Source organism: Choristoneura fumiferana, chromosome 14 (assembly GCF_025370935.1).
Source record: "Choristoneura fumiferana chromosome 14, NRCan_CFum_1, whole genome shotgun sequence".
Taxonomy (NCBI): domain Eukaryota; kingdom Metazoa; phylum Arthropoda; class Insecta; order Lepidoptera; family Tortricidae; genus Choristoneura; species Choristoneura fumiferana.
Genome location: NC_133485.1, coordinates 2,620,672 through 2,636,787, shown reverse-complemented (window position 1 = coordinate 2,636,787; position 16,116 = coordinate 2,620,672). Strand labels below are relative to the sequence as shown.

The following is a 16,116-nucleotide window of genomic DNA, read 5'->3' as shown; positions in this document are numbered from 1 at the left end:
GATTCTGAGTGTGTTTAACAGTAAGGGCTCTAATCAGATAGATTTTTTAGATGTATGGAACTACCTAAGCCGGGGGTTCCCAAAATATACGCCGCGGCTCTTAGGGCGCCCTGGTGTGTACCCAAGGGCGCCACATGGGGCCCTTCTCATCCCAGACACTTGGGCAATCGGGTGAAAATCATGATTGCTTATTTCAACTAGCTAGTCTCCCTAGCTGCAAGGGCGCCGTTACGAAATACTAAGCCTATAATTGCACCGCAAACTGAAAAAGCTTGGGAACCCCAGTCCTACTTCAGATAGGTCAATAAGCTGAAGTAGGGCTGGGCTGACCATGTTTGCCGCAAGCCGGACGAGTTGTGGGTCAAGATAACCACGTAGAAAAGGCGACCTGGCAGACCTAGACGGCGATGGTGGGATGAACTGGACTACTTCCTGAACTGGCCCTTATATGCAGTGGGCATAGAGCAGTAGAAGTATCGGGGCAGGCCTTTGCTTAGCAGTGGGTCAGAATGGACTAATAATAATAGAACCATTGGTATGTGAATCCCGTGGTATTCCACTTGGCCAGTTTTTAAAGCAAAATCTCTCACCCAATTTTTGTGCAATGAACTAGGAAAATAAATATAAATAAATGATTGCGGAGTAGCAAGATAATTAGTTTAAGTCCATTGATTTTGTACAGCTATCCCAATTTTGGCTGCCCCATTGTGTTTACAGCAGTTAAGCCAATGACCTTCATGCGGTATGCCAATTAAGATTAGTAACAACTAAACTAACTGCTTTTGCATGCAACATTGATAAAATACCAGGGGGTCAGACTACAACTGTTAGGGCCCTTTTGGAGATAAGATAGTGTTCTCTGAACATGAAATATAGTGGTTATTTCTGGGAAATGGAAGCAATGTAAAACTATGCAGTTCCTTATAAACAACAGCAATAAATACGATTTAAGCAGCCAGTACATTCCATTTTAAATTGTAATCTATTTAAGCAGCCGGTACATTCCATTTTAAATTGTAATCTGCTAAATCTCATATTTTTACATTATCATCATCATCATCATCTCAGCCTATATGTGTACGTCCACTGCAGGGCACAGGCCTTGAGAGTGAGAGGGCTTGAGCCATAATTCCCAAGTGGGTCCAATGTGGATTGGGAACTTCAAACACACCATTAAATTTCTTCACAGGTGTTTGCATGTTCCTCACTAATTTTTCTTCATCATAAAGCTCACGATGAAGTCCCCAGACCTAAAGTATGGAAAATGTGGTTTCATTTAAGTAAATATCCTGAGTTTTTGATATGTTATAGATTTCAAAACCTGAACAAAAGTGTCTAAAAGACTAAACTAAACTCTGAAAAGGACTCTGAAACAGAGTAGCGCCCTTAGAGGCTTTTGATCAGGACTTTGAAATCTATAACATTCGGGGTATTTTCAAATGCAACTTTTTTTAAATAGCCTGTACAGTGTCCCACTGCTGGGCAAAGGCCTCCCCTTTCTCCTTCCACTTGTTTGTAAATAAATAAATAAATTCCAAAAAAAATTAGAGGTGCAGCATGCCTGGGCTCGAACCTGGGATATTAATATGCCTAAACTGCCATCCTATATCGAATATTCAGAAAGAGTAGGCAATGTTCAATTAAACCAGAAATAAAGCTATTAATATACAAATTACATCTAGATTTCTCTAACCATTTGAACATCAAATAGTAATAGATAAACACAAAACTTTCTCGAAAATACAAACTGAAATATAGATGCACAGAAAAACCAGAAAAATAAGACCAACACTAGGAATCAAACCCAGGTCCTCGGTATTCCGTACCGCGTGCTATACCGCTACAGCACTGTTGGTCAACGGCACAGACACCGTAAAACCGTAACCGTAAAAGTAAAAATTTGGAACTGAAATAAAATAAGTACAAAAAGATTCCAAAACCCATTCTTAACAAAACTTTCTTATTTAGATGTAATTATACAAACAATTCATGATTTTTTTTTATCAGTTGCAGAATTATTGTTAAGGCTAGGGTTTGCACGGCACTGCACATAATATTTAAAACATTATCTATATACATCTAAATCAATTATAAAAAAATTAAGAAATTTTCCCACAAAGGGCTCTCTTATGCATCACTTTTTACACTACCAGCACTTCAGAAAGACCATTATTGCCAAGAAGAACGCAGCATAACCTCCTAACGCCCAAGTAAAATTTTTAATATATGAACATTACATCAAACTTTATGTCATTTATGATAGTCTGAAGTTCAAATTACAATAAAGGACTCCGGGCGTTAGGAGGATAGAAATTTGGCTTAGTAATTTTTCAAAATGAAAAAAAGAATTAAAAATAAATAATAAATTACATTATAAAAATTACAGGGATGTATGGGGTCCTTAGGTAAGAATATACATAAAATTTGATACACCTGAAACCGTATTGTCTAAGTATTCCAAATCACAATGAAATCGCTTACAGCAGTTTCTAACAAAGGGTAATAGATGTAGGTAGATAGGAGATGGTCTGGCATAATCACACAGGTGCACTTAAGCCTCAAAAGAAAAAAAAGATGTTAAATGCAATTGTGAGCATCAAAGCATTAGACAATTCTGCCTATGATCCTCTTGTACATTGAACTTTACAAAGTTTTATACTTCATAATGTGAGGTGATTTGTCTATGAATATTGATTGATATTGTAAACAATTATACACATCACATCTTTACTTATTTTGAAGCATTGAAATGGGAATATGCGGTCCCACACTATAGCATCAATAATTCTTGTTTTTATCTGTAAACTTTCTATTTTCTAAAATTAACTAATGGAGAACAACAATATTTTCACTCTACTTACCTACTAAAAAAAAGCGTAGGTATAAAAATTTTATACTCACCGTGATCTTAGCTTCATTATATTTGTCGAGACCATTAGAAAGAAAGAAGATATCTTTATTGGCAAATAGTATCACCAAAAACACTATGGGCGAGAGCCACTCGACGGGGGTATGGATGAACCTCCGCTTCCGCACAAGCAAGTGCTTCCACAGCAACACCAACAGCGGCCCCATTGTTGTAAAACACTTTGGTATGATTCACAAACTCGTATTACAAAGTCTTTGCTACAATGGCCCAATTAAAAACACTACGCCATAAGTGCTGTGCTTCCCTGCCACGCGAACAAAGGTTGAGCATACTAAGACGCGAAAAAATTATGTTCCTTATAAGTTTTTTAGCATTTTACTGCTTAAAATATAATTATTAGGAATTTAGTAACGAAACAAATCGATCGAATCCAACTTTACATGATCGTCTGTGAACTCTGTGATCGTCCGACTTGTGACAAGTGACAGAACGAAACTGACAGAACAGACTAAGACTGACACTGACTGAACTGAAGTACTGAACTGACAGTGTTGCCAACAACTCGGAACCTGAAACGCCATTTATCACAGCTTGACTTGAGTAGCCTAATGTAGCCAAATGTGGGGTCCATATCGGCTCGCATACTTATTGAAAATCCGAACATAATGTTTGTCAGAATTATCGTTTGTCATAACTCTTTTTCTCTGAATCCAATATTATTTCAGATTTTTTATAAAACAAACCTGACCTAACCTATAGTTTTCTAAACTATAGGATGACCATTTAAAATTTCAGAAAAATGTAAGGTTTCAGTGGGAATAAAAATATGACAAACGATGATTTGGACAAAAATTACGCTATGACTAGCGAAGAGTATGCGAACTTTGGAGCTCCCCCAAATTTGAAGGGTGAAGTTAATGTACGACTTGTTAATGCACGCTTAAATAATGCACGGCCTGATAATCCGTGCTTATGTGCATGTCATGCATTATCACCCCGTACCGAACTAGCAGGGAACCAATAATGTACGACGTGATAATCCGAAGCATTATGTCTTCCGATTATCATGCCTTACGATTTCCGTGATTGAAATAAAAAAAAACCTAACGAAGGGCAAGAGTGGAGAGCGGCAACCTAACCCAGCCGGGTCGGTTCTGCTCCGACTATATCGATCTCGCTCGCTGCGCTCGCTCGATCCGCGGCGAAAAAGGTCTATTCATTCGAATCGATTGGATTCAGATTATCACGTCGTACATTACAGCGCGCGCAATATTTCGTACGCCCTGATAATGCGCAACCATGATAATAGCAATAATGCTTCGGATTATCATATCGTACATTATTGCGCGTACATTCCGAATTGTACATTATTGATTCCCAATTTGAACAGAGGTCGCCTAAAAAAATAGCCCTTGTGTTATTCCAGATCAGGTGTCAAATTTCATAAGCCTCTAAGACTAGTAAGATATGCAAAATATTAGTATGGAAACGGAACCCTACACTGCGCTCGGTCAGTTTTATTGTTGATTTTGTAAGTACCTAATTTTAATTAATTTTATTTATTAATTCGTCCACTTATTTTTTTGATCCCACTTAAACTCTACATTTTGCGTAGGAGGTAGTTTTTTTCTTCTGTTCATGCTAATTTGTGTTGTGATTCTTTCATTCAACTACCATAAGGACCTTGTCCTTCAAGTAGCCTTAAAAGCGACCAGTCGCCATTTAGAATTTTACGCGCCGATTTCCATCCTGAGTAGCCTAATTGGCAACAAATGGCCGACGTTGGCAGCACTGTAAACTGACACTGACAGTGACAGTAACATAGACAGTTTTATTTTTTATATCTGAGAAAAGCTAAAGAAACTTTAGTCTGTACGACGAGGTTGTTGTCGTCGTAGATTTCGTAAGGACCCTTCGTTTAAACTAAACTTAAACGAAGGAAGGGGCCTAAACAATGATAGGGTCAGTCAAGCGGGACTGAAAAAGGCGGCATTCTCAAAAATCTTTGAGAACGTCCAACCTTAACTGAATTATATTTGATATGTTTAACTCATAGGTTTAACTAAACCGGTTACCACAGTTAAACCAGTGTTTAACCATTTAATTTAATTAAACCAACTGTAAGCGCAACTTACGTTGTTTTTTTATATAAAATTATATAGTGTCCTACTACAGGGCAAAGATGACCGTTCTCCAATGCCTACCAAGTGACTGTTTAAGTCCACCTTTGTGGGTGCGAAGTATTTATTCACAGAAATGATATAAACTTGTTTATATGAAGTCCGTGTATTTATTTACGTAAGTACCTACCATTTTTTAATTTTGTATTATAAACATTCAATTATCATCATTTTTATGGACCATAGTTAACCATTACAGGTAAAATAACAGCAATTCTTCCAAAACTGTTCGATGAAAATTTCTTTACATTAACGTAACATTTTATTTGTGTTTATAAATAAATATTAATCCAAAAAAACCGGCCAAATGCGAGTCCGACTCGCGCACGAAGGGTTCCGTACTTAAAACGGCAAAAAATCTCGTTTGTTGTTTGGTAGTCCCCCTTAAATATTATATTATAAAGTTGTTAGTATTATAAAGTTAATGATTATATCATGGACAGAGATATTTGGAAAAATTTCCTATCCGTATTAGCGATCCCTTTAAATAGCGAACCTACTGTGTTAAAAATAAAGTTGTGTTAAATACTTTGTGATGTATACATATCATTTAATAATATTGTAAATCTGTTTAAAAAAAATATATACCTCGTTGAGTTTCTTGCCGGATTCTTCTCAGCAGAGGTTTTTCCGAACCGGTGGTAGATTTTTTTTGACATTCATAAGTGCTTGTTATAGCCTAAATTGAATAAAGATATTTTGACTTTGACTTTGAAAATATTTACTTTATTATGTTTTTAGTATCTGTTGGTTGTTATAGCGGAAAGAGAAAACCATCATCTGTGAAAATTTCAACTACTTATTCTAGCTAGTCACGTTCATGATATACAGCCTGCTGATGACAGGCAAACAAACAGACGGACAGTTGAGTCTTAGTAATAGAGTCCCGTTTTTACCTTTTAGGTACGGAACCCTAAAAACCACAACACAACAATAAAATCGCATCCATGTCGGCTTAGCCGTTCCACATATTAACGTGAACAAACGCGCAGACCAACAGACAATACTTAGGTACTTCCTAATAGGTAAGTAGTCATTGTGTTCTGTAGCGTTAAAAATAACCTAACCATAAAAATTTAATTTTTAATACAAGCTTTTTTTCGGTGCGTAACGAACGAAGGATATAACCACAATTGATATATTGCAACAATTGATATAATTTTCATTTGATATAATTTTCATTTGATATAAGTAATTCAATTTATTTTAAAAACCAAACTTATTTCTATTGTTATTAAGTAATTAGATTTGATGTACTTTGGGTTAGGTCAGGTTTATTTTATAAAAAAGTTCTGTGAAGCTCCTATCTTTGGAAATTATATCAAATGTTGTTACACCGATCATCACACACCCACTTTTTTTGCTGATTGTACTTTTTATTGACTGTACCTACTTGCATTGTAACCCAAACTACATTTGCATACCAAATTTCAAGTCGATGCTAATATTAACCGTTGAAAAGTTCCGGCCTGCGGAGACGTTCCTGGCGGGACCACCAGGATGTCACTACTAGATTATTGTATTGTCACGCAATTTACATAAGTAAGTATTCCAAATTTCAAGTCAATCTGACTACTGGAAATTGATCAAATTTAACTTGCAAGATTTGATTACAGGCAGACAGACAGACAACGGGACAGGTGAAACTAAATAAAAGCTTGTAATTAAATACCCCTGCTATATATTACAGTTTTTCTCAAATATTTTCAGTTTACAGACATGAACTATTTACAGTACCTATTAGCACAGAATAGATAAGTACAATTACTATTAGATGTTGTAGGCATATCAATTTCACAACTTTCAATTATTTGCTACCTACTTACTAGATTGTTGATTCCCAACCAATTTATTTTTACTTTACAATTTTTAACTAGATTGTCAGCGTAGTGATTAAACAACCGATTTTCAGGGTTCTGTAGTTCTACAAGGAACCCTTATAGTTTCGCTATGTCTGTCGGTCTGTCCATCCGTCCGTAGCCTTAAGCTGCAATTTTGCACGGACAAAAAAATTGCGTCATGGTTAAAGTGGGGATGTTTTTTTATCTCATTTCAACTCATAGATATTTGTTACGATAATTTTTTGATTTAGGGATTCTTTTACTTTTTTTTTAAGTCAAGCGTGTCACCAATTATAAAGAAAAACTATCAGATTAGTGGGCTTTACAATCAAAACATAATATGAATATTTGTCGCATTTTAACCTCGTAAGGCCCAACGACCTAAATGTCCTCAACATACCTACGTCAAAGCTCAACTTCACTTATTGTCATTTTAAGTCTCAAATTCTAATGATCCAAATTCGACGTGGGCCTTACGAGGTTAATACTGAACCCTACATTGCCACCCGGCATGCGCTTTTTCAGTTTTTAATCAATGCTTAATTACAAACACGACCGCTAATTAAGAAGGAGCTCAGTCGAGGAACGCCCGTCGCAATGTGGGGTCATTCGAGTATCACGTAAGTACAGGGAGGGGAGTGGGGATCTAGGGGGGTTCGAGGAGTGGGGATATTTGCTAAGCTTATTTTTGGTGTTTATTTTTGGTGATGTGGGGACCTGGGGAGGGCAGGTCCTAAAGAGCGGGGATCTTTAGGGGCCTTTAAAGAGTTGGGATCTTTGCTAAGCTTATTTTTGGTGATGTGGGGACCAGGGGAGGGCAGGTCCTAAAGAGCGAGGATCTTTAGGGGCCTTTAAAGAGTGGGGATCTTTGGTTAGCTTATTTTTGGTGATGTGGGGACCAGGGGAGGCGAGGTCCTAAAGACTGGGGATCTTGAGGGGGGTTTAAAGAATGCGGATCTTTGCTTAGCTTAGGTACTTTTGATCTGGGGAACGGGGTCCTCAAGTTGCGACCACGAACCGAACACGAAGCGGTGAAGGGCCTCCCACTAGGTGGACTGACGACATCATGAGAGTTACGGGCAACCAGAGGATGCAGTGGAAAGTTGTCGTTCATTGTGGTGTTCTAAGGAGGTCTTTGTTTTTAGTTCAGCAGTGGGCATCTTCCGGCTGATGATGATGTTGATGATGGGGACCGGAGGAGGAGGGAGTTCTAGATGGGGATTACGTCGACAATTTGATTTTATGTTTATTTACACATCCTACTAATATTATAAATACGATAGTTTCTCAGTTTTTGATATGTGTGTGTGGTTCCCCTGTTTCAGCGTGATAGCGTGAAGGAGTAACAGAAAGTGTGATTTGATACGTAGATGACACAAATGTAGATGAACAAAAGTGATGATGCGCATTTCCCATCAGATGACACGCATGCTCGTTTTTCTCAATTTTCTCCCTCTCGTAATAAAAAAAAGTTAGCACATTTAAGCTTAATATTTTGCAAACGGATGGTTTGAGCTTGGTAACTTAAGGGGATCCCATGCCCCAATGAACTTCGATCTGAATTCTTTAGGAGTCTACTGTTTTCTGTAGCTTATTATTATTACAACAGCTTTAAGCAGTATAGTATCCCATATTTACTGCAAAGTTCATTGTCTTCGAGATATTAAGCATCAAAATTTAACAATTTTGGGTCAAAAAACTGGTTTTCTGGCCATAACTTTTGTGTTCATTAGTTTCAAATGAAAATCCTAGACATGTTTTTAGTGACGTCAAAGACGAGTCCAAATATGTAGATTTCGTATATGTTAGATCTTTCACGTCCATCGAGATACGAAATAAGTGTTTTTTAAACAATGTTTAAAAAATCATACAAAATTAAGTAACTATTTAAGTAACTATTCTTTCAAAATCCGGTCGACTAAAATGGAGATAAAAGATTTTATAACCGATAGCCGTTTGACTTATAATTCTATCTGTAGTGCAAAAGTAGGAGATACGATTCAAAACTTGTCAAAAATCGATGAAAACTTTGGGTAGCCCCTTAAATATAAGGTTTAAAGAAATTTATTATCAACAAAGACATGATTGTCACTTACGTGATAACATCATTTAACTTAAAACAATTTTAATGGATGTTCGTCGCCGCGTTCATTGAACATAAGTAGTACTTACGTAGTAAATCTCACAAACAGATAAGTAGGTAGGTAACGTACACACTTCACGCATTTGTATCAGCGATGATATGTTTTGCTAACTGTAGTTTAAATGCGTGAAATGAGCTTACATTTTTAATATGCGAGGGTATTTCATTATAAAGACGAGCTCCTTCATTAGTGAGCATCGTCTTGCCGTATGCCGTTCTATGTTTCGTTGAGACAATAAAACTAGCTCGCCGAGTTCGGTGGTTGACAACATTTTTTCGTTTAGTGAATGACAAGTCGGTGCGGATGTTTTTATCTAAAGTCTTGCGAACAAAAACGCATATGTTGTATCTATATAGCTTTTGGATGTTCATTATTTTGGTTTCTTGGTATATTTTTTTGGTTGGTGTTAAATAGTGGTAGTTGAAAAGCATTTTAATTATTTTATTTTGTATTACTTGAAGCTCCTTCAGCCTAGTCTTAGCAGCACAAACCCAGATTTCGAGAAGGTATAACAAATGTGGTTTTACTAAAGTATTGTAAAGTGTTAGTCGTAGTTTGTGTGAATATAATATTTTTGAAAGACGATTTGTCACACTACGAGAAAAAAATATACCCCTTTACGGTAGTACTTACCTATAGCCTCCTGAAGCCTAACTTTTTATAACAGACATGGTGCACCAGCTTTCTTATTTTGAACATTATTTCAAAATGATTAAAATTCTTTATTCAATGAACAATTTGTACTTTATAAAGTGCATTCGGCTGTCATTCTTAGTCTTAATTGGTCCTTTATAAAGTATGCGAGAGCTCAGGAGAATAGGAGAGGTATAAGTATCTACTAAAAAATATTCCTTACAAATTTTATTTTACCAATTTGTCGACGTCATCATAATGCATATACCTACCTACTCATGCTAAGCCACGGACGGACATGGAGAAATATACCACCAGACGACCAGATGGCCTAGTGGTTAGAGAAACTGACTACGAAGCTGAGGTTGAGTTGTTGGCTGAGGGTTCGATTCCCGTGTTGGGGCAGATATTTATATGAAAAATACGAATGTTTGTTCTCGGGTCTTGGGTGTTTAATATGTATTTAAGTATGTATCTTTATCTATATAATTATATTTATCCGTTGTTTAGTACCCATAACACAAGCTTTGCTAAGCTTACTTTGGGACTAGGTCAATTGGTGTGATTTGTCCCGTGATATTTATTAATTTATATTTTATTATGTACGTTCATCATCAACCCAGCCTATATACTTAAAATCTTTTAACTCCGTGCCACTACCGACCGATACTTGAATGATTCTTGTTTTGTAGGGTGGCCCTGTTGCTGTATGTAGCTGTAGTAATTAATAGTTGCCCAAAATGGGCTCCGGGAGAAACAACGACAAACAACAAAGGGTTGCGACCGCCTCATGGAGAGGACCTGGACTTCGATCCAAACGCAACCACCTTGTTCCCGAAGAGATACACAAAGAGGACTCCAGAACCGGAAGACCTGAATGGACCCAAGCCCGGACATCCCAAGTGGGATAAAGGTTGGGGTGCACCGGAAGGACAAAAAACCCCTTGGGGGGGTGGAGGCACAAACCCAACGACCCCCGACCCGGACGCGAGGCCAGGCGCAGATTACGACCCGAACTATCCACACGGGTTTTACTATGACCAATATGGAAATAAGATTCCTGCTAAAGAGGGCCAAACTACTTACATAGATGCAGACGGCAATGAAAGACCTATTAAAGGCCAAAAGGACGAATTTCCTCACGGGTTTGTGAGATAATGTAGTTTTTTGGGATTTGAGTTGCCTTAAGGGCCAAAGATACCTTTGTTCTTAGTTTTTTAATTAGGATTCCGTAGCCAAAATGGCTCAATCAAAAATTAAGTGTGGAACGGGGTTCAAAGTTTGTATAAATTATGATCAGGTTGATTTTATTAGTTACATTAAGGGATTAGGTGGCTTTGAGAGGTTCAAAAAAAGGTTTTTTAATATATTTTTTAATATAATAATCAAAATATATATATACTTATATATTTTAATGCAAATGATTTATTTATATATATAGATATTAAACACAATGATCAAAACAAATTACAATAAAAAATTTATATTATATTATATTTTAATTATTATTTCAGTGACGATATCAAAGATACACCTTTATCAGTAAACAGTGTTTGTCTCACGGTAGTTTCATGCTCAAAACAGTATTTTGTGTAAATTTTATTTAAAAATTCCGAAAACTCAGCCGTTGGTACATCATCTACCTTGACGTCTAAAAAAAAGATCTTGCCGTGGACAGCATAACTCATTATTGGTTAATCTAAAATCAAAAACCAATAATATTTCGTTAATGACGAAGGAAAAGAAAAATGAATCTTTGACACTGAACAAACAAACACATTTTTTGGACAAATTTTCGCCATGTATTGGCTCGAAAAAATTAGTTGTAGGTACCTAATAAAAGAAATCCTTCGTTTAATGACTACATAATGTTATTTCAAAGATGTGTGCAAAATTTGAACAAAATCGCTTCATAACTTTTCAAGAAACCGTGTCCACCGACTTAAAAAATTTAGCTTTGAGATAAACGCAGTTTTGCACGCGTTTGAGACGAAGCGCTGCACTGACGTGGCCTGATGGGCGGAACTTCCGAAATGTCTATCTCTTAAAATTTTACTCGGATCGATTTGAAATTTTAGGAGAATATTTTGAACATATTGTACTATTTAATAAGACAATTAAAAAACGATTTTTTGAAATTTTCAAACCCACTTAACCCCTTAAAAAAACCTCCGGAAAATCAGTGTTTTGTTGCGAAAAAGAACATTTTAGCGCATTCACTGCCACCTGACTTCCACAGGTGCCACCGACGCACATGTGCGTTAAAAAAATATGTATAATTATGACAGCGGCACTGGGCAAAGTTCCGAAATCGCATATGTGCATCGGTGGCAATGAATTCGTTAAAAGAAAATTAAACCACCGAAATTTTTTTGGTAAAAATTTCATTTTTAATAAAAGCTATTTTTTCTGACTGTACTTGTATTGTCAGCCAAACTACATTTTCGTAGGTACCTAATTTCAAGTCGATCCTGTTAACCGTTGATGGGTTCCGTCCTGTGGAGACGTTCCTGCCCGGAATACCAGGATGTTATTGTATTGTCACGAAATTTACATAAGTATACCAAATTTCAAGTCAATCCAACCACTGAAAGTTGGTGGAATTTAAATTGCAAGATTTAATTACAGACAGACAGACAGACATACAGATAGACAACAGGACAGGTGAAACTAAATAAAAGCTTGTAAAAAAAATATATCTACGCATCGACTTGAGAACCTCGTCCGTTTTTTTGTCGGCTAAAAAGGATCGTAGAAAGTAAATCTAAAGTTAAAACACCTTTGTATTCATTCTATTCAGATATTACTACGATGCGAATGGCAATAAGGTCGCTGCTACAGAGGGCCAGGAAACTTACGTGGATGCAAATGGCATTAAGAAGCCTGTCAGGGGCAGACCAGACCCCTACCCGCACGGATACTACTACGACGCCGATGGTAATAAAGTAGCTGCCAAAGAGGGCCAAGATTATTACTTCGACGCAGATGGCAACAAAAAACCAGTAAAACAGGATTATTACCCAAATGGCTATTACTATGACAAAAATGGGAATAAAATTCCCGCGAAACCGGGCCAGGACTATTACTATGACGAAGATGGCATTAAAAAACCAGTCATAAAGGACCATGGGTATTATTTGGATAAGGATGGAAATAAAGTCCCCGCTAAACCTGGTCAAGAGTTTTATTATGATGAAAATGGCAATAAGAAACCAATCAGAGGCAAGCCGCCAGCGAAGGAGAATCCCAACCCTTGGGCTGATGACCCGAACGTTCCGGACTCCTGGAAAGGTAAAGTAGAATAATTGTCATGATTTTACGTCAAGTTTCTCGCAGCGCATTCTTCTTGGCAAAGATATTTCTTTCTTTAAGTGCTGGAGAATAAAAAACCTGACAAGTGCAAGTCAGTCTCGGTTCCGTACGGTCAAGGAAACTGAATCCAGGGTGGTTTTCGTAATAAATTTCACTGTTTTTTTTTAAATATATGGGATGTCAAGATGACATTAGTAGCACAAAGGTGCCTAGACAGTACAGACAAATTAAAAAATCTGAAGTTAAATTCGGGGTCTAATTTCCTATGCTACTAGATACTTACATAGATACTTATTCGGTTTTATAAACTTTGGCCGGCAAGCGTCAAGCGTGAAAGTGGCAAAACATGCTCACATTCGGTCGTCTTTACCAGGTCTGGGTCCGGGCTTTGGTGGCGGCCCTCCCCCGCCTTGGGCGTGGGTTCCCGCGAACTACGGGAAACCAGCCTACTGTTTCCTGCCACCAACGAAGGGCAAATGCCAGGATAAAATTATGAGGTAATTAAAACTTATTGACTAAATAGCAGCAAGAAACTAATCGATACGCATTGCGCACCGAGGGTTATGGAAAGTTTGATACAATGTTTCAAATCTGGCAAGCTAAGAAATTACTTTTACAACTATACAGTCTACAAAAAGCATTAAATGCATGCTCGTAAAGTTCGTGTTTATGCTGGATCTAGGCGACATAAAATCACTTTTTATGCTCTTGTGCATAAAGTAAAATCTTCGTCTAAGACAAAGGTAATCAGCAGGGCTACTACGAAACTCGAAACTCGAAGTTCGTGTCGTGCGATCCCTCTCGCTCTCGTATTAAATAGTATGTGTCAGAGGGACCGCACGACATGAACTTCAAGTTTCGTAGTAGCCCTGTAGGTATTAACATCCACAAACAAAAAAGTTTCTATACATATTTTTTAATAATTTTTAATTTATATAAAACTACAAATGCAGCAAATCAATCAAAATAAATCAATAAAACTAAAAAAAGATGGGAAAATGGGTTTAATTTTCGTGTTTTACACTGCTTTTCACTATAATATTATAGTAATGCATGATAAATAAAAGGTACATAGTAAGTGACCAATTTGTTTCCACTATTGCTATTTCATTTCCTCCCAATCGAAGTGAAAAGCAGAGTGTAAAACACGAACATTGAACCATTTTCCCCTCGACGTGTCTATCCACTCTCGCCGTACCGGCTCGGGTGGCTATATAGTCTTGGGTAAAATGACTCGTTTTATGCTCTTGTTGTACAATACTACTATTTTTAACTTCTTTCACTTTCTTCTTCTTCTCTAATGAAGCAATAAATTATACTGATAATGAGTTTTAGTCAGAGTGCAATGTAACTGCACAACTCCATCGTGACGTGACAGTCCATTATTAATTATTATATTAGCTAAAAAATATATGCCCTATGTATTGCCCGACATGGTGATGTAGATGTAACATTAATACTTAAGATCTGTGCCTATATACAATTTTACACCCGTGTTGAACAAATTAACTAAGTATTTGTATTTGTAATATTCTCTGTGTAAACTAGTTAACTTTCATTTTTACGAGCAATTCTTGTATTTAGTATACCTATCTTGTACTGATATTTCGATAAAATTTGCTATGTTGGGTTTTCGGAGGAGAAATAATCGATCTAACTTGCCTTATCTCTGGGAAAACGCGTGTTCTCGAGTTTAGCCCGAGCAAAGCTCGGTCACCCAGATCATTATACACCCAGGCAAAGGCACCAGCCCAGATATATTCCTTTTTTAACCTCCGACGCAAAAAGAGGATGTTAAAGTTTCACCGCTATCGCTATGTGTATCTGTGTGTCTATCTATGCCGCAGCTCTTAAACCGGTGGACCGATATTTGAATGCGGTTTTTTATTTCAAAGTAGGTTTTTAGCGATGGTACTTAGACATGTTTTATCAAAATCGATTAAGCCGTTTTTGAAATATTGAACTTTGAAGTGACAAAGTCGGGGGTTGTCCAACTTTATGTTGGTTAGGTTATCTAGAACCTAGGATCATATGTCTGGGCTGGTGCTCCTGGGGCATGCATTGAGGATTGAGGGTAAGCAGCCATAGTGCTGGCCACCCCTCTGCAGTGGGCTGGCGCGCTGCTGCAGGCGTAAACTAGAAACTGCCTACCCTGGAATTGACATGCACGTCAATACAATATAATAATATTTTTTATTATTATTTTACTCTCACACAGGCTTATAATCTAGTTACTAGCTTTTGCCGGCAAATTAGTATGCAGTGTAGTTTAAACCTTTTTTGATCCCACAGGAACCATAAATTATTTCGGGATAAAAATTAGCATATACGAATTGGTATGTTAATCCAGGGTATATTCTTGTATGCCAAATGTCATCCAAATCCGTTCAATAGTTTTTGCGCGAGAGAGTAACAAACATCCATCCATCCATCCATATAAACTTTCGCGTTTATAATTACTGCCCTCCTAGCCGAAAGGCGCTCTTAAGAAAAATTCGCTTATTACACCTTTTGATGCAGAATGTTTTAAGCTACACAATAGTATTAATAACTCAAGTGTTTTTTTTTTGAGATAGCGCCTTTAGACGTAGGTGGGCAGAATATTAGTGGGATGGGATTACAAGGTTTGGCAAACTAGGTGGGTTGATTGTACCGGCCGGTGGGAGAGCCTGGTGTCCGCACTAGGAAGACCTGTATGACAGATCAACAACGTTCTAGGTTCGCCTACAACCCGTTCAAAGACGAGTGCGTTGAGTTCCCCTACAGCGGCTGCGGCGGCAACGGGAACAACTTCCTCACCAAGGAGCGCTGCGAGACCGAGTGTACAAAGATGCCTGAGCCCGACTGCGACCCCTTAGCCTATGATAGGGTTAATTTGGCGAACTACATGGAAATAAGCCGAAGATGCTTGAGGTAGCTTGGGTAAGAGAAAGTTTACGCACTTAAAGCTGCATTTTCACTTAGTGTTCTGAACAGTTCTAAGCGAACAATCGTTCGTTCGTTCGGTACATGGAAACAGATGTTTGCTTTTTACAGCGTACCTCGGCAGAACAGCAATTACTCAAATCAAATGTTTGTTCAGAGCACTAAGTGTAAACGTGGCTTTGATGATGATGATGACGAACCGATTTGAAAAC

At 37.5% G+C, this 16,116-nt stretch overlaps 2 protein-coding genes across 2 annotated transcripts in view; one reads left to right on the top strand and one right to left on the bottom strand.

Annotated features, from left to right (window-relative positions):
• Nucleotides 1-3,377, bottom strand: part of LOC141434712 (phospholipid-transporting ATPase ABCA3-like) — a gene marked incomplete in the record, with an annotated part of 47,653 nt that extends 44,276 nt beyond the window's left edge. The window contains 1 exon segment of the mRNA XM_074097151.1: nt 2,902-3,377. Within this exon segment, the coding sequence (XP_073953252.1) occupies nt 2,902-3,075 (174 nt within the window).
• Nucleotides 3,378-5,124: 1,747 nt separating this feature from the next.
• Nucleotides 5,125-16,086, top strand: LOC141434705 (uncharacterized). The gene is made up of 6 exons (XM_074097137.1): nt 5,125-5,167; nt 7,416-7,510; nt 10,360-10,812; nt 12,468-12,958; nt 13,353-13,476; nt 15,698-16,086. Exons 2-6 carry the CDS (start codon nt 7,488-7,490, stop codon nt 15,894-15,896), a joined length of 1,290 nt encoding a protein of 429 aa, XP_073953238.1. The 5' UTR covers nt 5,125-5,167; nt 7,416-7,487; the 3' UTR covers nt 15,897-16,086.
• Nucleotides 16,087-16,116: the final 30 nt, after the last annotated feature.